The 25,333-nt window shown below is 43.6% G+C and overlaps 1 protein-coding gene across 1 annotated transcript in view; it reads left to right on the forward strand.

Moving 5' to 3' along the window:
• LOC139255865 (kinase non-catalytic C-lobe domain-containing protein 1) overlaps positions 1-25,333 on the forward strand; it is a 308,421-nt gene that overhangs the window by 161,875 nt on the left and 121,213 nt on the right. The window contains exons 9-13 of the mRNA XM_070874040.1: positions 6,303-6,417; positions 14,391-14,462; positions 14,589-14,650; positions 14,737-14,895; positions 16,017-16,094. Of these exons, the coding sequence (XP_070730141.1) occupies positions 6,303-6,417; positions 14,391-14,462; positions 14,589-14,650; positions 14,737-14,895; positions 16,017-16,094 (486 nt within the window). The remainder of the gene's footprint in view (positions 1-6,302; positions 6,418-14,390; positions 14,463-14,588; positions 14,651-14,736; positions 14,896-16,016; positions 16,095-25,333) is intronic.

Genomic DNA, 25,333 nt, shown 5'->3' on the forward strand with positions numbered 1-25,333 from the left:
CCACTTTTTCCATCATTGACATCAATCATATGTTCAACATGTCCAGCAACACAGAATACAAAGGCAAAGCAGGAGCGTGGTTCCCAGCCCCCATACATTGCAACAAATTACCCCCAGATGGAGATATAACACAGCCATCACCAGCGCACATGCACCTCACTTTCCTTCCCCCATTTCCTCCTTCTCCCCACCTATACCCATTCCCCTCCTCGCTCCAGGGCGCCTGGCCGAGGAGCTCCTCAGGCGATGCCTCATTGGGAGGGATGAAGGCAGATGCAGTGGTTGCACGGGTACGGGAGCGGGGGGTGCCAAGGGGGCAACATTCTCTGATGCAGAAGCAGGATCTTGGTCCTTGCTCTCATCTGTCGTTAGCAGTGGTGGTGCGGAACCGAGGGGTGGAATTCCGCGCTCTGGGACGACTAGGAGGGCTGTGGCAGCAGTGTTCCTGGCTAATGCATCCAGGGACTCCGCCATGCGTGGAGTGTACTCAGTCATGGTGGCCAGGTGTTGGGATATGCCCCCCAAAGCTTCGATGAGCTGGTCACCAATGCCTACAGTCCTCCTGGACAACTGTACCATCTCTCCGCTGTCATGTCGCGCTCGTGGAACAGACCTGCCGCGTCCACGAGAACTCCGCGGGGTCGGCGCCAACCTGGGGACAAATGGTGTACCCTGTGGAGAGGTGCTTCGGGCCGGTACCTCCAGAGTGGAGGCAGGAATGACCGGAGGATCAATAGATTGCCTTAGGGTGGAATGGGTTCTGGAGCATGTCGATGCAGGTTCTTAGAAGTCCACGCTCTCATCCGTCGAGAACAGATCCAGCGGATTGATGAGCGACAATCGGAGCTCCTCAGAAAACACTAGTGGGAGTTGTGTACAGACCTCCAAACAGTAGTAGTGATGTTGGGGAGGGCATCCAACAGGAAATTAGGGGTGCATGCAATAAAGGTGCAGCAGTTATAATGGGTGACTTTAATATGCATATAGATTGGGCTAACCAAACTGGAAACAATACGGTGGAGGAGGATTTCCTGGAGTGCATAAGGGATGGTTTTCGAGACCAATATGTCGAGGAACCAACCAGGGGGGGAGGCCATCTTAGACTGGGTGTTGTGTAATGAGAGAGGATTAATTAGCAATCTCGTTGTGCGAGGCCCCTTGGGGAAGAGTGACCATAATATGGTGGAATTCTACATTAGGATGGAGAATGAAACAGTTAATTCAGAGACCATGGTCCAGAACTTAAAGAAGGGTAACTTTGAAGATATGTGGCGTGAATTGGCTAGGATAGATTGGCGAATGATACTTAACGGGTTGACAGTGGATGGGCAATGGCAGACATTTAGAGACCGCATGGATGAACTACAACAATTGTACATCCCTGTCTGGCGTAAAAATAAAAAAGGGAAGGTGGCTCAACTGTGGCTATCATGGGAAATCAGGGATAGTATTAAAGCCAAGGAAGTGGCATACAAATTGGCCAGAAATAGCAGCGAACCCGGGGACTGGGAGAAATTTAGAACTCAGCTGATGAGGACAAAGGGTTTGATTCAGGCAGTAAAAATAGAGTACAAGAGGAAGCTTGCAGGGAACATTAAAATGGACTGCAAAAGCTTCTATAGATATGTAAAGAGAAAAAGGTTAGTAAAGACAAAGGTAGGTCCCCTGCAGTCAGAATCAGGGGAAGTCATAACTGGGAACAAAGAAATGGCAGACCAATTGAACAAGTACTTTGGTTCGGTATTCACTAAGGAGGACACAAACAACCTTCCGATATAAAAGGGGTCAGAGGGTCTCGTAAGAAGGAGGAACTGAGGGAAATCCTTATTAGTTGGGAAATTGTGTTGGGGAAATTGATGGGATTGAAGGCCGATATATCCCCAGGGCCTGATGGTCTGCATCCCAGAGTACTTAAGGAGGTGGCCTTGGAAATAGCGGATGCATTGATAGTCATTTTCCAACATTCCATAGACTCTCGATCAGTTCCTATGGAGTGGAGGGTAGCCAATGTAACCCCACTTTTTAAAAAAAGAGGGAGAGAGAAAACAGGTCAGCCTGACATCGGTAGGGGGTAAAATGATGGAATCAATTATTAAGGATGTCACAGCAGCGCATTTGGAAAGAGGTGACATGATAGTTCCAAGTCAGCATGGATTTGTGAAAGGGAAATCATGCTTGACAAATCTTCTGGAATTTTTTGAGAATGTTTCCAGTAGAGAGGACAAAGGAGAACCAGTTGATTTGGTGTATTTGGACTTTCAGAAGGCTTTCGACAAGGTCCCACACAAGAGATTAATCTGCAAAGTTAAAGCACATGGGATTGGGGGTAGTGTGCTGACGTGGATTGAGAACTGGTTGGCAGACAGGAAGCAAAGAGTAGGGGTAAATGGGTACTTTTCAGAATGGCAGGCAGTGACTAGTGGGATACCGCAAGGTTCTGTGCTGGGGCCCCAGCTGTTTACATTGTACATTAATGATTTAGACGAGGGGATTAAATGTAGTATCTCCAAATTTGCGGATGACACTAAGTTGGGTGGCAGGGTGAGCTGCGAGGAGGATGCTATGAGGCTGCAGAGTGACTTGGATAGGTTAGGTGAGTGGGCAAATGCATGGCAGATGAAGTATAATGTGGATAAATGTGAGGTTATCCACTTTGGTTGTAAAAACAGAGAGACAGACTATTATCTGAATGGTGACAGATTAGGAAAAGGGGAGGTGCAACGAGACCTGGGTGTCATGGTACACCAGTCATTGAAGGTTAGCATGCAGGTACAGCAGGCAGTTAAGAAAGCAAATGGCATGTTGTCCTTCATAGCGAGGGGATTTGAGTACAGGGGCAGGGAGGTGTTACTACAATTGTACAGGGCCTTGGTGAGGCCACACCTGGAGTATTGTGTACAGTTTTGATCTCCTAACTTGAGGAAGGACATTCTTGCTATTGAGGGAGTGCAGCGAAGGTTCACTAGACTGTTTCGCGGGATGGCGGGATTGACATATCAAGAAAGACTGGATCAACTGGGCTTGTATTCACTGGAGTTCAGAAGAATGAGAGGGGATCTCATAGAAACGTTTAAAATTTTGATGGGTTTAGACAGGTTAGATGCAGGAAGAATGTTCCAATGTTGGGGAAGTCCAGAACCAGGGTTCACAGTCTAAGGATAAGGGGTAAGCCATTTAGGACCGAGATGAGGAGAAACTTCTTCACCCAGAGAGTGGTGAACCTGTGGAATTCTCTACCACAGAAAGTTGTTGAGGCCAATTCACTAAATATATTCAAAAAGGCGTTAGATGTAGTCCTTACTACTAGGGGATCAAGGGGTATGGCGAGAAAGCAGGAATGGGGTACTGAAGTTGCATGTTCAGCCATGAACTCATTGAATGGCGGTGCTGGCTTGAAGGGCCGAATGTCCTACTCCTGCACCTATTTTCTATGTTTCTATGTTTCCTCAGCATCAGATGTAGTAGGATTGCCTGACGATTCCTGCCCCACGCCCCCACCTTCTGGCCTCTGTGGCCTTGCCTGGGGCAGCACTGCTGGCTGAGCTGCAAGACACAAATGAGGTTATTAGAGAAGTGGGTGCTAGGGTCACAAGGTGAGTCCAGCGCTACACACAGCATATGCACGACAAAAGCACCATCGCTCTCAAAATCATCGCAGACATCACCTTTCATGACCATCAACACATTGTGCATTGGAATGATTTTCATTCGGCCAGCATTATTTCTATGACACTTTTAGAAATCATCTATCACATATGATTGTTCGGATATGAGTTGGTGTGGCATCTATTGACTTTACATCATGCAATCGTGTAAGCTTTACTCACGTGGCATCACTTCAGGTCTGCAGATGTATCCGTGACTGTCCGGGGGCGCTTCCCCACAAGTGCTAGCACTTGCTCCTCCATCTCTGTGATGTCGCTTGGGACTGGTGGCCCCCCTCCCGTTCCCCTCTGCATGGACCTCATCGCCGATAACTTCTTCTGTAAAAGGTCACATGACGACATGGCAAGAGATCATTGCGTGATATCATTGCTAGGTACTGTCACCGACACTGATACAACACATAACCGACAGATGTAATCATGACTATTATGATTATTATCATTCTTTACCTAAAGACGTACACCGTGATCGCAGGCTTTGAATAAAACATTCCCGGTCAAAGTGCAAGACCTCACATCTGCTGATAGTCACTCATAACTGTTACAAATCAAATTATATAAATACATAAGAACATGTAAATCAATGTAGTACTTAATCTTGTGGATCCCACAAGGTCGTTCCATCGTTTGCGGCATTGGTTGCCCTCACGCACCTCGTTGGTCGACGACGAGACCACCTCTGCTATCTCGGTCCATATCCTCTGATAGGCCTTTGGGGTGGGCTTCCCTTGCCCTCCCTGTGCCAAATCACCCCAGCATGACTTGACCTCCTGCAGGAGCGAGGCATTTGCCTCGCCCGAGAACCTCCTGGCTCTTTTGCAGCCTCCAATGTGTACCTCTCCCACCTCACTGCTCTCTCCAACTTCACTCCCCACAATGTGCTGTGATGCCTCCTCCTCTCTCTCCATTATATGGCAAATTCAGTCAAATATGTGGCTGTTAACAGCTAATTTTTGTTTGCCTACTTGCTGTGAAGCTCTAAAGTCTCCCTCCTTCCTCCCAAAGCAACCACACCACACCCAGACACGCCTTCAGTCCCTCTGAGCTCGCTCTCTCTCCATGTCATGATGACCCTTGACCTCCAGAATCACGGGTATCGAGCATTGCCAGGCCATTGCTAAGGACGGCCACACTTTATGACAGAAGGTCAAAAAAATTTAATGCTACCGCCCATTTGATATCACTCACAGTAAGGCCCATTTTCAAAAATGTAAACTAGGTGTTTTGAGAATGGACGAGAAGCTGGCGATCTGAAAACCCTTTTTCTCCGCCCACGCCGGAAATAACGCCCATTTTTGGGCGATAAGCTCAAAAGTGGAGGTTCTAGCCCCATGATTCTCATGATTTTACCTCCCATTTTGAGGAAGCACCTGGCCTCCACTCGTTGCTTACTCACAGAAGTACAGCTGAACTTGCAGACTACCCAAGTAAACGATTGTGGGCACATACCTGCATCCTACCCTTGTGTGGCATTATTTGCTGAGATTCCAACTTGTTTCATCTACTTATAAAATCTGTTCCTTTGGGTTATCATTCAGTGATAGAAGTGAAATTTGTGTTGAGCTGATGTCCCCTATTTAATGTATTGCAAGGAGGCATTGCTGTGAAATTTTTGCAATCGGGCAAAAACTTTATTGCATCATTTTTTATTCCTGCACATACCTTCAAGTAATCCCACAGGGGAAATCACTAAGAATATTTATTCCTTTAGGAGATTATCTCCCATGTGCTCTATCGGATGCTGCCATGTGGTCTGATTTCAGTTATTTTCTGCTGATGACTACATTTGTTCTGCCCCGCCCCCCCCCCAGCCAAGTGACAACCATCTTGTAGCAGTACCACATGTTTGATGTTTGATCTCTGACTCTGATCATTTTAAACAATCCGTGTTCAGTTCCAAGATGAAAAATGTCATCAGCATGTTATTTGAAAGAGCATCCTGTGGCAAAGAAGCATTTCCCAGCTATTAATTATCATTGCTCAGAAAGACCCCATTTAGGAATAATTTTAACTATTAATTTTGAAATTTAAATCATTTTTTGCTGAATAATGCTTAATGCATGTTTCTGGAAATTTTGACCGGAAGAAAACTGACAGTTGCTCTGATAAAGGCACCAAGTTAATAAACATGTTCCTATCCTTCTCTATGAAAATGCTATCCTTGGTGAGAGGTGTACAGGATGCTGCATTATTTTTATTCTTCTTGAGGTGAAAAACTTCAATTTGAAATGGAAATATTACTGAAATATAAAAATGCCATTCTCAAGCTCTATACAATCCTAGTAATTCTCCTACAGTCATTGAGAAACTCTCATACGAAATTGCAATTTCCTAGCCTCCCACCTCAAAGAAGTAATTTCACTCATATATGGACTGTCCTGGCACTCCTCATGCTTCCTGTCACTGGACAGCATAAATGACAAGATATAACCGGTAATAACTGGGAGAAAGGAATAAGCTTGTGATTGTCATGGTTACCCATGTTAATGAAGGCCAACTTTAGGCTCAGATTTGCTGGCATAATTTCTGTTTTCACACTTGCGTTTAGCATCAAGGAGGTCCTGACCAGTAACTTGCTGACATTGTTACAGTAATGCCCAGAGTGCTGATTCTCATTTTTCCACCTCCCTATAACAGTACATTTCACTAGAAGAACTACTCTCTGAGGATGAAAGTCCCTTGAAGGATCATGAATTGTGGGCTCTGTGCCATGAGTGTTTGATCAGTCTGCAACTCTGCAAAGATTATCCAGGTATTGTGCAACAAGGCCTGTTGAGGTTTATTAACTTTTTTTAAAAATTGTGCACATTTATTTCCTTTTGTGTTTATATTATTGGTAAGCTGCAGGGAAGATTTTATGCTTTAATTATTGCTAGTTAATTTCTGTTCCATCGTGTAATTTAATTTTTAAAAACACATGACTTTTCACAAATCTAATTCATTACCGTGGTTACATTTTTAAGAGCCACTGTTACACTATTGATCTTTGCTGAGGCTCAGAGCAGTTGGTGTCGTAAAAGACTGAAATTAAAAAGGAAATTAGGAAAGCAAAGAGAGAGCATGAAAAAATGTTGGCAAGTAAAGTCAAGGAAAACCCAAAGATGTTTTATAAATACATTAAAAGAGAATAACTAAAGAAAGAGTAGGGTCTATTAGAGCCCATAAAGATAATCTGTGCGTGGAGACGCAAGATGTGGCTATAGTTCTTAACAAATAATTTGCGTCTGTTTTCACGAGAGGGGCAATGCAGACATTCCAATCACTGAGGAGGAATGTGAAATATTAGATGAAATAAACATAGTGAGAGAGGAAGTATTAAGGAGTTTAGAGCTTTAACAGTGGATAAAAGGTAGCCCAGGCTGTTAAGAGAAACAAGAGAGGAAATAGCTGAGGCTCTGACCATATTTTCCAATCCTCTCTGGCTACGTAGATATGGTGCTGGAGGACTGCTAACGTTGTACCTTTGTTTAAACAGGGAGAAAGGGAAAGATCAAGTAACTATAGGCCTGTCAGCCTAACCTCGGTGGTGGGAAAATTATTGGAAAAAATTCTGAGGATAAGGATAAATCTTAATTTAGAAAGGCACGGATTAATCAAGGACAGTCAGCATGAATTTGTTAAGGGAAGGTCATGTCTGTCTAACTTAATTGAATTTTTTAAGGAGGGTATTGCGTTTGATGTAGGGTATATGGATTTTAGCAAGGCTTTTGATAAGGTCCCACATGGCAAACTGGTCACGAAAGCAAAAGCCCATGGGATCCAGGGTAAAGTGGCAAGTTGGATCCAAAATTGGCTCAGAGGCAGGAAGCAAAGGGTAATGGTTGATGGTGTTTTGTGACTGGAAGGCTGTTTCCAGTGGAATTCCACAGGGCTCAGTACTAGGTCTCTTGCTTTTTGTGGTATATATCAATGATTTAGACTAGAATATACGGGGTATGAATAAGAAGTTTGTTGATGATATTAAAATAGGCTGTGTGGTTGATAATCAAGCAGAAAGCTGTAGACCACAGGAAGATATCAATGAACTGGTGAGGTGACAAATGGAATTCAATCCTGAGAAATGTGAGGTAATGCATTTGGGGAGGGCTAACAAGGTAAGGGAATAGACATTAAATGGTACGGCACTGAGAAGTGTAGAGGAACAAAGGGACCTTGGAGTGCATGTCCACGGATCCCTGAAGGTCGCTGGCCAGGTAGATAAGGTGGTTAAGAAGGCATACGGAATACTTGCCTTTATTAGCTGAGGCAGAGAATACAAGAGCAGAGAGGTCATGTTTGAACTGTGTAAAACACTAGTTAGGCCACATCTAGAGTACTATGTGCAGTTCTGGTCACCACATTACAGGAAAGATGTGATTGCACTAAAGAAGGTACAGAGGAGATTTATGAAGATGTTGCCTGGACTGGAGAATTTTAGCTATGAGGAAAATTGGATAGGCGTGAACAGAGGAGGCTGAGGGGAGACCTTACTCAGTGTATAAAATTATGAGGGGCCTTGTTAGAGTGCATAAGAAGGACCTATTTCCCTTAGCAGTGGGGGCAACAACCAAGGGGCTTAGATTCAAAGCAATTGGAAAGAGGTTTAGAGGGGATTTGAAGGGAATTTTTTTCACCCAGAATGTGGTGGAGGTCTGGAAATCACTGTCTAAAAAGCTGTTGGAGGCAGAAACCTTCACCACATTTAAAAAGTACTTGGATGTGCACTTAAAGGGCTCAGGTTTCGGCCTGAGTTGCTCCTATTATTTTTGGAGCAACTAGTTTAGAATGGAGCATCTTAGAAATTGCAATTCTCAGCATTTAGTTTGCTCCAGTTCTAGTGAGTTAGAATATTTCCATTTTAGAACAGATTTTTTTTTCAAAAGGGTGCGTGTCCAGCCACTTACGCCTGTTTTGCAAGTTTAAGCAGCGAAAACTTACTCCAAACTAACTTAGAATGGAGTAAGTGTAGATTTTTGTATGCTCAGAAAAACCTTGCCTACACTTAGAAATCAGGCATAGGTTACAAATCAGGCATAGGGAATGGGGGGGGGCGGTTTAAAGGGAAGTTTACAAACATTAAGGAGCCATCATCAATAATAAATGATAAATAAATCAATAAATCAACCAATAAATCAATCAAATAATATATTTTAAAAAAAATTTGAATCAATAAATAAAAAATTAAATTTTTACTCACCGACTGCAGTAATGGGAGCCCTCCAACAGCGTGCTGGGACGGGGCCTCACCAGTGTCTGTCGCTCTCTCTCTCTCTCTCTCTCTCACTCTCTCTCTCCGTCAGTGTTGCTCTGTCAGTGTCAGTGTGTCTGTGTTTCTGACAGTGAGGGGAAGGGGGGGAGGGAGGGAACAGGAGGAGGGGGAGGGAGGGAAGAGGAGGTGGAGAGGGGAGAGGAGAGGGGAGGGGGGAGAGGAGATGAGGGGTGTAGGGGGAGGAATGGGAGAGGCACGGAGGGGGGAGGGGGGGAGGGGAGGCACGGGAAGGGAGGGGGGACAGGAGGAGGGAGGGAGCTGGAGCGGGACTTGAATGGAAGTGTGGGGGGGGAGCTGGAGCGGGACTTGAACGGAAGTGTGGGGGGGGGAGGTGGAACGGGACTTGAACGGGAGGGAGGAGTGGGGGGGGGCGGGCGGGGGTAGAGCCAGAGCGGGACCTGAACAGAAGGGAGGTAGGGAGGGGAGAAGCCAGAGCGGGACCTGAATGGGGGTGGGGCGGGGAGAGACGGAGCGGAAGCTGAACGGGAGGGAGGGGGGAGGAGGAGCTGGAGCGGAACCTGAATGTGAGGGGGGGGTGGCGGGGGGGGGAGAGCCGGAGCGGGACCTGAATGGGAGGGGGGGGAGCAGGAGCTGAAGCTGAAGAGGAGGGAGCCCCGAATCCAATCTTCGCCGCCGCAGTGAGCCCATTCGGCCAGGGCTAGGGGCGGCGTCCCTTAGGCCCCTCCCACACAGCCTCAGCGGCCTGGAGCAACTGCACATGCGTGCACGTTCTAGCGCGCATGTGCAGAGGTCCCGGCACTGTTTTCAGCGCCGGGACCTGGCTCCGCCCCCAACCCCTTGTGCTGTGCCACGCCGAGCACAAAGACGTCCTGAGGAGACCGGAGAATCACAAGGTAAGTTTTCGCCGCCCTTTTTCTTCCAGAAAGTTGCCGCACCTTATCGAGATGCACCATTTTTCCAGAGGGTGGAAACTTAGGCCTAAAGTGCTGTAACCTGCAAGGCTACGGACCAAGAGCTGAAAAGTGGGATTAGGCTGGATAGCTTTGTCGGCTGGTGCACACTTAAGGAGGTGGCCTTGGAAATAGCGGATGCATTGACAGTCATTTTCCAACATTCCATTGACTCTGGATCAGTTCCTATCGAGTGGAGGGTAGCCAATGTAACCCCACTCTTTAAAAAAGGAGGGAGAGAGAAAATAGGGAATTATAGATCGGTCAGCCTGACATCAGTAGTGGGTAAATTGATGGAATCAATTATTAAGGATGTCATAGCAGCGCATTTGGAAAGAGGTGACATGATAGGTCCAAGTCAGCATGGATTTGTGAACGGGAAATCATGCTTGACAAATCTTCTGGAATTTTCTGAGGATGTTTCCAGTAGAGTGGACAAGGGAGAACCAGTTGATGTGATGTATTTGGACTTTCAGAAGGCTTTCGACAAGGTCCCACACAAGAGATTAATGTGCAAAGTTAAAGCACATGGGATTGGGGGTAGTGTGCTGACGTGGATTGAGAACTGGTTGGCAGACAGGAAGCAAAGATTATGAGTAAATAGGTACTTTTCAGAATGGCAGGCAGTGAAGAGTGGGGTACCGCAAGGTTCTGTGCTGGGGCCCCAGCTGTTTACATTGTACATTAATGATTTAGACGAGGTGATTAAATGTAGTATCTCCAAATTTGAGGATGACACTAAGTTTGGTGGCAGTGTGAGCTGCAAGGAGGATGCTATGAGGCTGCAGAGTGACTTGGATAGGTTAGGTGAGTGGGCAAATGCATGGCAGATGAAGTATAATGTGGATAAATATGAGGTTATCCACTTTGGTGGTAAAAACAGAAAGATAGACTATTATCTGAATGGTGACAGATTAGGAAAAGGGGAGGTGCAACGAGGCCTGGGTGTCATGGTACATCAGTCATTGAAGGTTGGCATGCAGGTACAGCAGGCGGTTAAGAAAGCAAATGGCATGTTGGCCTTCATAGCGAGGGGATTTGAGTACAGGGGCAGGGAGGTGTTGCTACAGTTGTACAGTTTTGGTCTCCTAACTTGAGGAAGGACGTTCTTGCTATTGAGGGAGTGCAGCGAAGGTTCACCAGTCTGATTCCCGGGATGGCGGGTCTGCCATATGAGGAGAGACTGGATCAACTGGACTTATATTCACTGGAGTTCAGAAGAATGAGAGGGGATCTCATAGAAACGTTTAAAATTCTGATGGGTTTAGACAGGTTAGATGCAGGAAGAATGTTCCCAATGTTGGGGAAGTCCAGAACCAGGGGTCACAGTCTAAGGATAAGGGGTAAGCCATTTAGGACCGAGATGAGGAGAAACTTCTTCACCCAGAGAGTGGTAAACCTGTGGAATTCTCTACCACAGAAAGTTGTGGAGGCCAATTCACTAAATATATTCAAAAAGGAGTTAGATGTAGTCCTTACTACTAGGGGGATCAAGGGGTATGGCGAGAAAGCAGGAATGGGGTACTGAAGTTGCATGTTCAGCCATGAACTCGAAGGGCCGAATGGCCTACTCCTGCACCTATTTTCTATGTTTCTATACACGATGGGCCGAAATGGCTTCCTTCTGTGCTTTAAATTTCTATGATTCAAATATTCTGAAAACAAAATTGAACTACAACTATATGTTGAAACTAATTGCAGTTGATTGTTGCGCAGTGTTAATTATAAAGACCAGACCAGGAAAGTCTCAAGTTGGATCCCTGGCCTGTGCTGTATTAGCTGATATCAGGCAAGTCAGCAGATGGGGTGCTACTGTTGACCACATTGGCTATGGCCAGGGAGAAAAAAAATCAGCCAATGTTCCCTGATTTCTGTCCAACAGCCCCTGTGTAAAAATGCATATGCGTGGATATCAAGTGAGGTCATGAGAAGCTAGCACTCTGATGACCCCTAAATCTGAACAGTCTGTTGAAATCTATAGGCGCACACATGTTTGAGATACCGTTGTCTCCTCGTACCTGCATAACTGCACCCAGCATAAGTCAAGATCTTTGGAATAAGTGGGGAGAAAATGAATGTATTTCGAATCCTGTGGTTTTAATATTTGGGAAAGTTATTAATCTTTGTAAGACCTTAGAAGTAGGAGAAACTCATACACTTTTGCCAAATAACAGCAACTTTCACCTTAATATAATTACAAATTCTTCACCTGATTTATTATTAAACTTCCTAAGACTTCCCTTATTGAAAATAGCATGCTCATCGCCATGCATACATCCGTGCTCACACATTCCAGCTCAATGACCATTTTGAGATTTTGCCAGATGCAGCTAGTCACATTCTCTTATCATCCTCTGTGGTACAGTTCTTACCTCAATATTTATACACATTTTTTCATATCACTAAAGGGATTGGAAAACATTCCATTCTTTTGCCATAATCCAAGACCTAACTTTTTACATTTTGTTCGATTTTAAACAAAGTTATAAGTAACTTCCTCACAAAACGGTGTGAGATTTTTATTTTAAATTGTAGAATGGGAATTCTTTACACAAGTGCTGAAATGGTGCTGCCATATTTTCTCAAAAGATTAAAATAGTTCTCAAACACCTTTATGCTCACAATTGCAATCTGTGCATTTTCTCTCATAAGCATTTTTCAGTAAAGTACAATGTTATTGTTATCTGTGCATTTTACACAACTGGATAAGTCATCATAAATATGAGGCAAGGGGACTCATTTTATAGCTTATAGATAGACTGTGATATTTGGGAGCCTCTATGGCCATCAGACTGGATATAACTCAATGCTGTTATTCCTGATGCGTCAGTGGTCAAAGGGTAATGTCCAAGTTAGAGGTCAATAGGACCTTATGGGATAGACTTTTCCGAAAGCCGATTGCCGCCCAGAAACACCGCTAACGTTCTGCAACTAATGTGGTGAAAATTTCCATAATAAAAGGTAAAAAATATCGCCCGGTGAGAAAATGGATCTTGCACCAAGATTCTTGGCGGTTTCTCGGTGGTTAAAGGCGAAACTAGGTGAAATTGGCGATTCTTACCGGAATGGACAGTAAGTACTTAAAATTTAGTTCGAGGCTGCGGTTGGCCCGAGGGATGGGGGAAACCTCAAAAAAAAATTTCACTTAAACAAAAAATAAAAAGTTCTAAAACATTCTAAGATCGTTTTTAATGTAATCGCCGTTTTAGAATTTTAAAATTAATTATAAAAAACCTTTAACTTACCTTTCTTTGCAGGGTACTCACGTGCCGCTCTGTTTCAGGCAGCTTTTTGTGGGCGGTTTCCTCGGCGGTGTATATGGGTCCCCGTTGAGGCAAAGCTTCGATCCTGCTGGTTTTCTCGGCAGTGCACGCAGATGCACGTTGGCGGCCTGCTCCCCGGCGGTCTTTTCAAAATGTGGGCAGAACTCTTTAAAAAATGAAGAGGAAACTATCACCGGGCGGTTTTTCATCAAAAAACAGCTGCACCGCCGAGAAAACCGCCGGAAATGAAGGCGAAAGTCTCGCCCATAGAGTGGTGAATCTTCCTTTGATTCGTTCCTCTTGTAATGTACAGAAGTTCCTTTCTGGATCTGCGTTGGGGTTTCATGCTTTCAGTGATTTTTTTTCTTCTTTCCATTTATTGATTTATGCTTTGTGAACTTTCCAGCCTCTCTCGCTCTGGGTTTACAATTCCCATGCTCACTTTTTGCACTTCATTTTAGCCCATGGGTGCTATTTTCAAGCTTCCTTGTTGGGACCTGATGAAACATGAGATTTTGTTATATCCTTTGGGGAGTTCTACTCTGCTTTAGCAATTTGTTACGTGATTAATGGATCCATCTTTTTTGAGCCGCCATTTGGTAACGGCCGGCCACAATTGCCTTTAAGCTCTTTCCTACAATTGACTTAATAATTTCATTTCAGTTCAAACATCCTTTGTATATTTTTAATGTTTCTTTGTTTTTTTTACAGATCCTTTGAAAATAAATTTACCTGTGTTGTTCCAAAGTTAGGTTTTTTAATTGTCCTTTAGGTGACCCTGACAAATAAGGTTATGTACTTAAAGCTTGACACACAATGGCACCTACAGGTGAAAAACCTTTAGAATGTTGAGACCATTCACTTTTATGATGTTTATGATGTTTTTTTTCCTAATCACTTTTTGTTCTGCATTTTGCACATCCTCTAAATTCCTAGCAATTCATTTCCCATACCACAGCTTCTGCATCCTTTATCTCATCCCTTATTTTTCCTTCGATGCTTTGTCAAACCATTCCTCAAAGTCTTCATTTTGATCTCCATGCATCTATACATTTCCTTGCTCGGGTGACAACTACAGCACTAACATATCTTTAACTGTGTGTAAATAGGACACCACACATATGCCACTTCAATTGTATAATTAGACAACTTGCAAGCTGGGTGGACTATATGCACTTATGACTTTGTTGATACTGTGTGACACAGTTAGTTAACTCATTTTGTAAATCTTCTAACTCAGTCAGTAACAAGAAACAATAGTCTGTTAATAACAGTTTGACTATATTTTGTTTATGTTTTGTAGAGTACTTATGTCTAGAATCTGCATTCATTGACTCTAGTGGTGAAGTCTTGTTTGCATCGCCAATGAGTAACGGTATGAAGAGTTGTATTTTCACTTTCTGTTATAAACTTTGTGTTCTGAATAAAGTAAATAAAATAATTTTAATAGTTAACACCCACTGTGAACTTTAGTTTATTGATCCACATTCTTTCCCTTTAGGAAATCTGGATTCATTCTATTTGGCACCTGAATTTGGAAAACAAGGAATTGTTAGCGAAAAGGTTTGTTAATTAAATTGAGAGCATTAACCTGTAAAAACCTAGAAATAGCTAGTAGATTTTTCTGAATGAATGTATTTTCTCAACAGGCCTGTGTTTATGGAGTTGCAGCCATTTTGTGGGCAGCAGCTAAGTTCAATGCTCCAGTGAATCAAAAGTTATCATTGTCCAAAAATCTCAAGAAGTTGCTGTTGGATATGGCGAAGAGGAACTCCACAGAAAGACCTTCAATTACAGAGGCACTGGAGGTACAAGTGCCAGATCTCACTATTCTAGCCAGCCATTTCCTGTTTAATCATTTTTCTGCAAATGAGACCAAATTTATCTCACAATTACCATTGAAAATAAATTCCTCAAAATGAAAGCAATATCTTCTATGTGTACATTCTCTGCTTCCAAGCTATTCAGTCTAAACGAAACCTTTCGGTTGTAGTTCTGTACCACCATCTATCTGTACTTGCTTGTCCGTGATAGTGGTGATAGTAGTAGAATTTCATCTGTATTTTGATAGCAATAGAAAATAAGCATTTAAACTTTGAGAATAATCAAAAATAATGTTACATATTCATATTAGACATACAATTAAATCCAGCTCAATATGATCTTGTCTAATAACCAAAGTTAATTCAGTAAATAATTAGCTATTACGGTATCACTTTTACAGTAAAATGTAAGCTATTATCCTATTGGTTGAGAAAAGAGAATATTTTATGGCATCATTACTTAGCAGTAGAGAATGGACATTATCAGCTCTGCAAACGGACAGACGAGCACCAATCAATTGATTATATAATATGATCCAGGTGGCTTGATCCTTTAACAAAGTAATAATGCATTAGTTCAGGTTGATCAAACTATTGTCCGTATGTCAGAATGAGGCACCTGAACTTTAGCTATCCAGCCTAACAAGCCCCAGTGACTCGCTCTCCTAAAATCTATTCTTAAAAGAGAGCACCACATCTAATTAGTAGCACCAATTGCAAATAGTTTTATTTATGTATTAGCTTGGGGAGTACAATGCTTTTATGTGTATTCATTGAATTTGGTGTTTTCTAATCCAGTTCTTCATACGTAGCTCATAGTGATCCATAGTAACCAACTGGGTGGCCCACAGTAGGATAGGTAAATGTGGCAGATGCTGATCGCTCATTGCCTTGTCCTCTCATTCTCTTCATTACTGTTTTAATCAATTTATAGGCATTAAAGTAACCTGCACAGGTGAGGAGCTAAAGCTAAATTAAATCATGTGAAAATTTATTGTTTTGCTCTGTCCTGCAAATCTGGAAAGTTTACACAAATTTAGACCTGAAACAACAAATGACATAACCAGCTTTTATGCTCATGCAATCTTTTCTTTTTCTTTTCACAGATTTGTAATGACTACCTTACTAATCGAGGAATTGACAGCAGAGAGATTTTGATTTTTCTGAGGAATTCTGTTCTACAGGTAGTTCTACAGACTTCATTCCCATAAAATAATTCTATCTGTAGGTCCCTTCATTCTTTGTTGCTGAAAACTCATTAATTTAAATTTCTGGTGCTCCACTGCCAGAGTTGCAATAGTGTCCCCTTCCATTAGAGTAAGCACGAGAACTTTATGGAAAGAGGTATGTAATGTAATGCTTGAAACAGCACAACATTGCATTGTTTATTTTACTCCCATTCCTCTCAACAGAGCACAGATTTTATAGATTATTCATTTTGAGGCATCATTTGGTACTATGCTGACACTATCACTTACTTTGTATTTACTAAGATTTGACCAGTTTTTTGACTCTGCCTTGACTGAGAAAGGGTCCCAGGGAGGTCCAGGGCCATTTTCTACAATTATGTTTTTTGTTTTAACCCAATTGTTTGGGGAAAATGGAGGCTTTACCCCCAGCCTCTGCTAAGTTTGAAAATATAGTGGACCATTCCTACTATTCAACAAAAAGGTAAGTGAGGGGAAGAGAGTGAGTGAAAGCAGGAAAGTAATGTAATTAACAAACATTGACAAACATTCACTATAAGCCCACTGACTCCCAGTTACCTAGACTACACTTCCTCCCACCCCGCATCCTGTAAGGACTCCATTCCATTCTCCCAGTCTCTCCATCGTATCTGTTCTGACAACGCCACTTTCTATACTAGTGCTTCTGATATGTCTTTCTTTTTCCTCAACCAAGGATTCCCCTCCGCCGTGATTAACATGGTCCTCGACCGTGTCCATTCTATTTTCTGCACTTCTGCTCTCACCCTTTCCCCTCCTTCTCAGAACCACGACAGGGTTTCCCTTGTCCTCACCTTTCACCCCACCAGCCTCCATGTTCGATGGATTATCCTCCGCCATTTCCGCCACCTCCAGCATGATCCCACCACCAATCACATCTTCCCCTCCCCTCGGCATTCCGAAGGGACCGCTCCCTCCGTGACACCCTGGTCCATTCCGCAGGCACCACCCCCCTTCCCATGGCACCTTCCTGTGCAAGCGCAGGAAATTCAACACCTGCCCTTTTACCTCCTCCCTTCTCACTGTCCAGGGCCCCAAACACTCCAGGTGAAACAGCAATTTACTTGTACTTTTTTCAATGCAGTATACTGTATTCGCTGCTCACGATGTGGTCTCCTCTACATTGTGGAACACCTCCATTCAGTCCGTAAACGTGATGCTGAGCTTCTGGTCGCCTGTCACTTTAATTCTCTGCTCCGCTCCCACTCTGATCTCTCCACCCTCGGCCTCTTACACTGTTCCAATGAAGCTCAACGCAAGCTTGAAGAACAACACCTTGTCGTTCGTATAGGCACTTTATAGCCTTCTGAACTTAACATCGAGTTCAACAATTTCAGACCATAACCTCTGCCCCAGTTTTGTTCCCTTTTCTTTTACAACACTCCCCCCTTTTTATTTTTATTTTTATTTTGTTTCTCTCTCTGTTTCCCATGGCAGCTGATAATCATTCTGCCATTCACACCCTATCTAGACTCATCTTTTGTTTCCTAACTTGTGCCATTACCTTCTCAATTTGGCCCATCATCCCTTTCATCCCTCAAATCTCTCCTGCCTTCCACCCTATCACAGACCTTCCCTTTTGTTCTTTCCTCTCCTCCCCCTTTCAGTGCCCCTTGCACTTCCTTAAGAATTTGTTACATTTTGCACTTTTGCCAGTTCTGATGAAGGGTCATCGACCTGAAACATTAAATCTGTTTCTCTCCACAGATGCTGCCTGACCTGCTGAGATTTCCAGCATTTACTTTTTTTTTCAGATTCCAGCATCTGCAGTATTTTGCTTTTGTAGTAATGTAATTCAATTTGACACACTCATCCTCAATATTATATATGTAGACTAAAATCAAGTCTCTCTTTTAGGAATAAAATATACATGTGTTCATTAATGTAGCATGTACTCACATTCACTAAATTTAAAATAACTCACTGGCCTGTATTTTCTGCTGCTTTACCCTAGCAGCAGTAGTACAATTAACGTTGGAGTCAAGAGTATGAGCAGAAGACAACATCACCAGCATTAACATCACCCGCTCATTTTTCACTGCTTGAGCACTTCCAGATTTTCAGCTGGTTAACTTAACTAGTCTTTCGGATGAGACGTTAAACCTCAGGTGGGCGTAAAAGATCCCATGGCGCTATTTTGAAGAAGAGCAGGGGAGATCTTCCCGGTGTCCTGGCCAATATTTATCCCTCAATCAAAATCACAAAAAACGATTATCTGGTCATTATCTCATTGCAGCTTGTGGGACCTTGCTGTGTGCAAATTTACTGTGGAATTTCCTACATTACAACAGTCACTACACTTTAAAAAAAAATACTTAATTTGCTGTAGTGCGCTTTCGGACGTCCTGAGGTCGTGAAAGGCGCTATATAAATGCAAGTCTTTATTTGTCTTTTTTCAGTTAGTTCTTGCCTAAACTGGTTGACTGATTTTAATATGGTGATGATCAGTATCAGTACATTCTCCTTGCAGCACATGCTTTACACTGGAAGTATTCTCAGTAACACTGATTTCCCAGTCAGCCACTTGAGTGCTGGTCAGGAAATTGTGGGCTTGCACAGCCTGATTTTGAGCTCATTAACTTAATTAGATGAAAAATCAGTGGCTGCCGACGCCCATTTCCCAACCATTACTCTCCATCGGCACCAATCCTTGCCAGGGTCACCCGGTCAGGAAATCAGCTCTCGTGTCCTGAATGATTATTGAGAACGAGTACGTTAAAGTGGAGAGCGAGTGCAGACTTCTCTTAGAGCTGCACTCCCTACTTTGACAATCCTGAAATTTAAAGTGGAAAATTAGAGATATATTATAATGACTGGATCATATGCAAAATGAATTCCATTAGAATTTGTCACATCATCTTATGCTCGAGGGCATTCGTTGGTGGCATCAAGTAAATGAGTGAGTTGTTAGAGTAAACATGAAGATGATGCTAAAAATGGTACTATCTCTCAGCTTGGTGAAAGCTTCCAACTTCGCTATTCCACTACACCTTTCTCTGCCAAATAGGCCGAGAACTGAAGAGCCTCTTCCCCTCAAGTCTATTCTCAACATTATGCACCACGTGTCCTACAGGAATAAATCCGAGCCCTTGTACAGGCAACAGTTGGAATGATTACATAAATATACATCATGCAGCTAAATTATTAGAGTGTAGCTTCCCAGCAAGGTTGTAAGTGAAGGCAAAATTGTAGATATTTCAAAGGTGCCCTGTGGTTAAATGGACCTGCATGGTAAGCATTAGCATGCGTGACCAATAATGTGAGGGTTCTGCAAGAGGGCAATTGGTATCAGACTTAAAGAATGTAATGGTTCTTCGGCCTAACTCTGCATGACCTTAGGAGGCCTCTTGGGGCTAGACTTTAGACACATATTCGCCCATTTAGCGCCCAAATAAGCGCCCAGATGCTGTTTATCGGCCATATTTGATGATAAATGAAAACTTGCGCCCGATTATCGGCCAGTTATCGCCGGCGCAACTTTTCGGCATACAGGAATGAGCTGAATTGCCAGCCTATTTTTTTTTAAATCTGACGTCATCACTCGTGCAAGGCCCAGAATACTGTTTATAATGGAAACTAGTGCCCAAATATCACCACATTATCGCCGAGCGCTACTTTCAGCATTTCGCCGATATTGCGCCCAAATGATCGCTCGCCCAAAAAGACGCTCCAGTAAAGCTGCAATCACCTGACCTTACCCCGGCAGTATGGACGCCATTTTGTAAATTGGAGGAAGTTTAATAAAAGACTGCTTGAAGTGGATGGGAGCATTGAAGTAATTTTTGAGTGATTTTAAGGGCATTTTAGAATCTTGCCAAGTATCTAATCACATTGTGGGCAATTTTGAATTTGTATTGTATTTGTGTAGTGGTGGGTGGGGGAGGGGGGGACGTGAATCAGGACCGCTGGTGAGCTCAGCAATGATTGGATCATGAGGGGAGGGGGCACCGTGTCCCTGGGCTTTGCTCGGAGACCTCCGTGTGGCCGGAGCTAATGCCCCAAGTGTCCCAGGGCAGCTCTCCCCCAGTCCAGGCTGGGTCACTGTGTGACAGACAGCAGCTGGAGAGACTCACAATCTGGGCAAAGGTGAACAGCCCCCTCAGCGCTCAGTCGTGCCGCCATCCACCAACCTAACCAAAAAGGAGACGGTGCCCAAGTTAAAGATTTGCTCACAGCACACAAGTAGTGATATAATTTAATAATTCTCCTTCTAAACTAAGGTGGTAGAAATGCCGAGTGTTTGCGGTCTGTCATTTCTAGTCATTCCTTTGGCCCCAGTTTTCAATCAAAGCCTTTAAATAATAATTAATACTGCCGATTCAGTTTAAGGCATCTCAGCAAGATTACGAATGCACATTTGCACAGAATGGTTCCTGGGACACCTGCCCTCCCAAGGTTTGAGTCCTGGGCCCTGCCCTCTTAAGGTTAGAATCCTGGGGGCGCAGGTTCCGACCCCAATCCAAATCTTAACAGAGATGTTACCCAAGATTACCCAGCTTAATTACAATCTGGCAGATTTACATTCTAATTAATGAGTCAGTGCATCATTACAGTTATTAATTTAAAACCTACTCTTGCAGATGCCACCAGACTGTTCCAGTGCTTGCAGCACTGGTTTGCCTCGCTCACGTCGTGGGCTACCGAAGTTACCACTTCGGCAATGTCCGCCCATATTTGCTAGTATATCCAGAGGGGAGGTTTCCCACGCCCACCCTGGGTTAATTAGCCACACCGTGTCTCCACTTCGTGGACCAGAGCTTCGTTGGCTTCATCAGAAAAGGTTTTCGCCCTCCTCCCTGCAACACAACACTCTCTCCCGACTCCATTGCCTCGACACAACCTTCCTTCTCTCTCTCTCCCTCCCTGATGACCCCTGACCTCCCGAATCACGGGAAAAGTTAATTGACTGATAAAAAAAAACGCGCATACGCAGAACGGCCGTTGTTATGGACGCCGGCCTTGCATGACTGAATGCATTGCTATCGCCCATTTCACATTGCTAAGGCAGTGCCAAATTGTAAAGGCAAAACTAGCAGTTTTTAAAATGGGCAATATTCCGGCGAACCTGAAAAATAAAACAACCTTTAATGGCGAAAATATCGCCCATTTTTGGGCGATGGCGACAATAACAGAAAGTCTAGCCCGAATCTTTTTTCTTACTTTGTGACAGATCACAACTAGAACCTAGGTCTTTGAGGAAAGTGGAGTGATCTTTTCGTTGGTAATTAAATACGACACAAAAAATGTTCTCTTTCAAACAAACAGAAGCCATAAATAAATAAATAAACAAACATGGTATCTGTAGGCTTCCAGAAACCAAGATAAATGACAAGGGACAAGATTTTTCTGTTCAGTCACACGGAAAACATTAATTACTGCAAGAATTCTTTTCGAATTGCCTCACTACATTATAGTGGCAATTATGACTTTGGAATGTTGTGACTGAGGGCCACTGTACCACATGCTCTGCTTGGCTATTGTTCCACCGAACATACAATGGAACAGCTGATTTTCTGGGGTCAAGGTCATTTGTATAAGTCTGGCTGGCTGTCTGGCCTCCACTTAGTCATTTGACTGGGGAAGGTGCTGAGAATGGCTGTGGGAGGGAGCAGAGAGCCTCTGCTGCCTGAAGAATTTTAAAACAATAAACAATTTTATTTTTAAAAGTGCTTTCTCCTGTTCAGTCGATTGATTGTTCATATTTTCTGGCTTATAAAGATTTAAATAGCCCCTCCACTGCTAAATATTGGCAATGAATGCGAGGGACAAACAGGCATCCCATGCACCCAGTATTGCTAAAGTACAAATGTGTGTACTTATAATATTTGGGTGGACCGATTATACGCCCACTGTAAATTTCGGCAGAAAATTCCAGAGGAGGTGGGAGCGCTGGAGGAGTAGCTTTGGAATAAATTTTCTGAACATTCCCCAAGGGAAACACCAAATCTCCTGCGTAACTGGAACAAAAAAATCTGGGCCAACTCCCCAATGTAACCTCAGTAGAGAATCTAGGTTTGCATTTCTAAATTGCACACATTTATTAAAATATAATAATGTACAAATGCTGAAGTACCACTATATTCCTGCTGATGGTGCTGATGAGCTATTAGAAATGTTTTGTACATCCGTAACAATATATGTCTGAAAATTTATACCATACAATATTATCATGGTTTGCTAAATGGGTAAACACCTCAGTTCGAATAGCAGACAAAGGAATTAGATGCAAAGCACATTGAGAATTCATATGATAATATCATACAGTGTAATTTCCAAGCTACAGTGTCACCATAGCTCTAACTTTCCGCAATTCCATTCATGACCTTTTTTAAAAAAATATTGTGTCACCAGAATCTTGAAGTGTTAAAAATGTTAGACAGTTCCAACCTGTCAGGTGTGCAACAAGCAAAATGTTGTAATTTATTGTGTTTAGGAAATACATTATTTTCTATCAGTAATATTTTACCTCAGTATTAATGTAAAATTCCTTGTTCAATAATTACTTTAACCCCATGGTTCTCAAACTTTACTCTGGCGAAAAATTTTCAGAATCTCTCAGGCCCCGCTAGTGTAATACTCAGCCTTTCGTCCACCAGGCTTTTCCTTTCTAAGGATAGCAATGGAAAATGGTGTCGAAGGCTTGTAGATTCCAGGGATGAGTCTCTCCACTGGAAGATTTTGCACCTTTTTTTACATCTGTTGCAGAAATAATCTACGATTGTAATGCAGTATTTGAACAAAAACAATCTGCATTTATATAGTGCCTTTAAAGTCGAAAATGTCCAAAGGCTGTTCACAAATAGGTGTGAGGAAAATGTGCGCTGCCGGTGGTGGGGTAAAATTAGGAAGAATGCACAAGAGGCCAAAGTCTGAGAAATAGAGGACTGGATTTTGCAGGCGTTCGGAGGCGGATTTGGAGACGGGACTGCTGTCAAAATCGAAAAGCATTCTGCTCTGAACCTGCCTCCGTGTAAGTTTTCCAAATGCCGGGTTTGCCTACGCTTTACAGACCCGACACTAAGCGATGTGTGAGCCAGTTGAAATAGTTAAGAAGGTGTTTCAAGGTACTTAAACAGCATATTACCATCTACTTACCACTTTTCCAGCTTTTTGACGATTTTCAAGGCATTCGGGGATGACATCAGTTAAGTCGGTCAGGTTTTCCATGACTCTCCATTCCTCTGAATAGGTAGCAGCTGCAAAAATGGTATAAAAGCTACCATTTCACAGTTGTTCACTTGCCAATGTTAGAAGCTGGAGCCTTCAGGATTTGGAATACACTTTTCAGCTTTAGGAAGGTTGGAAGTGTTTGGAGTAAACTCTCTATCCAGTACCGCCTCCTTGGAGCAAGCTCTCTCACCATTGAATTATTGAGGCTAGCTCATTGAATATTGAGGCTAGCTCGTTGAATATTGAGGCTAGCTCTTTGAATCATTGAATGTATTCAAGTCACAGATAAATAGATTTTTAACCAATAAGGGAATTAAGGGTTACGGGGAGCGGGCGGGTAAGTGGAGCTGAGTCCACGGCCAGATCAGCCATGATCTTGTTAAATGGCGGAGCAGGCTCAAGGGGCTAGATGGCCTTCTCCTGTTCCTAATTCTTATATTCTTATGACATATTGCTTCTGTCATCTCAACTACAATCGGTGCTCTGGAAAAAAATCTCACCTTGGTCCTCAGAATCCCACCACGATCATCCCCAACACTAGCATCACGAACAATAACACCAACCTTTCTCGGCAATCACCTGATGCTGCACAGGACACAGGGCATCAGCATATTACCCCATTGCTGCCAGGGATGGCTTCACCATGGCCAGATTTACTTCACTTGATGGTGTACACCGTGGCTGCCACATGATGCGCCAGGTTGGCACCACCCCACCACAACAGCATAAAGCATTCCTACAATGTCCAAGCCATTCCTTTCATACTCATCATCGTTGCGTGGGGTACCATTTTGTCTCACCATTCACTACAACTCACTAAGCCACTTCCAAAGGAGCAAATAAATCTGTCCAAGAAGGCAAAGTGTTCAAAATAAAGATTTCAATGTTAGACAACACATTAATAGAAACTTTACATGAACATTGGCTAAAAGACTTAAGTGCCTAGTGTGTTGGTAGTTGGTATGATTGGAGAAGGATGAGGGTGAGTGTGGCTAGTGAGATGGGGATGTGATAATGTAGATAGAGAGGGGGATGGGTGTGAGTAAGGATGTGCAGGAATAGGTTAGGGAAGACAGAGTGATGGGAATGTGATGAGTGGCACAGCAGGATAAGTTGAATGTGGCTTTGCAGTAACATTTGTGATCTACTGAGATAATTGAAAGGTTTGCGTCACTGCAGCCAAGACCTCCTGACGACATTCCTGCTTATGCCCTCTGTACAATGTGCAACCAGGCTGCATTGGTATCGGGGGGAGGGGGGGGGTCTCTTCTGCCCATTGGAAGGGAAGAGAACCTCACCGTGTGCTGGAGAGAGTTATGGGAGAGCCTGGGTGCAACCGTGCACCTTTGTGCAGTGCTTGTCTGTTTGCAGCACCTCACTGCTGCACAACTGTCAAGATAAAGCTGGCATGGTCCTTTTAAGAAAACCGGCTGATGACAGGTCATCAAATGATTTCATCAGACCCACTTCCTTTTAATTGGCTGGTAACCTCGCAGGGCGGGCTTAACAAGCTCCATCAGGGGAAAGTCGTGGGGGAAGCCGGCATGGAGTCAGGAGCGGGGTTACAGCCCGCCCCGGACGTCACCCTCCTCTCTCTTGTCTTGGTAGGCGAAATCGCGGCCGGAGTGTTCAGTTGGGATGTAGGACTGAAAGAGCTTACAGAGAAAGGGAGGTTGAGTCCATGGAAAGATTTAGGGCTAGAAATTGCGTAGCGTCCCATTTGGGGCAATAACTTTTGAGGGAACATAAAATTATCGCCGGGCGAAAAAGATTTCCAGCTGATGGGAATTTTCGCTTCAGTTCTCTAATAGGGAAGTTAAGCGCTAAATCAAGCACAATCACTTCCTTTAGAGCGCTAATGGAAGTGAGAGGGATGGTAGCAGCAGAGCACTGCACAATGTTCTGTGTAGCGCTGCCATCTGTGCAGGCTCCTTTCCTCACTTAAAGGGAAGGGCCAATGCTGGGGTGAGTTGAGTTTTCCTGCTGTCTGTGTTGGGCCATGGCATATGCATTACGTCCATAGCAGC

The sequence above is a fragment of the Pristiophorus japonicus genome, chromosome 3, assembly GCF_044704955.1.
Source record: "Pristiophorus japonicus isolate sPriJap1 chromosome 3, sPriJap1.hap1, whole genome shotgun sequence".
NCBI lineage: Eukaryota > Metazoa > Chordata > Chondrichthyes > Pristiophoridae > Pristiophorus > Pristiophorus japonicus.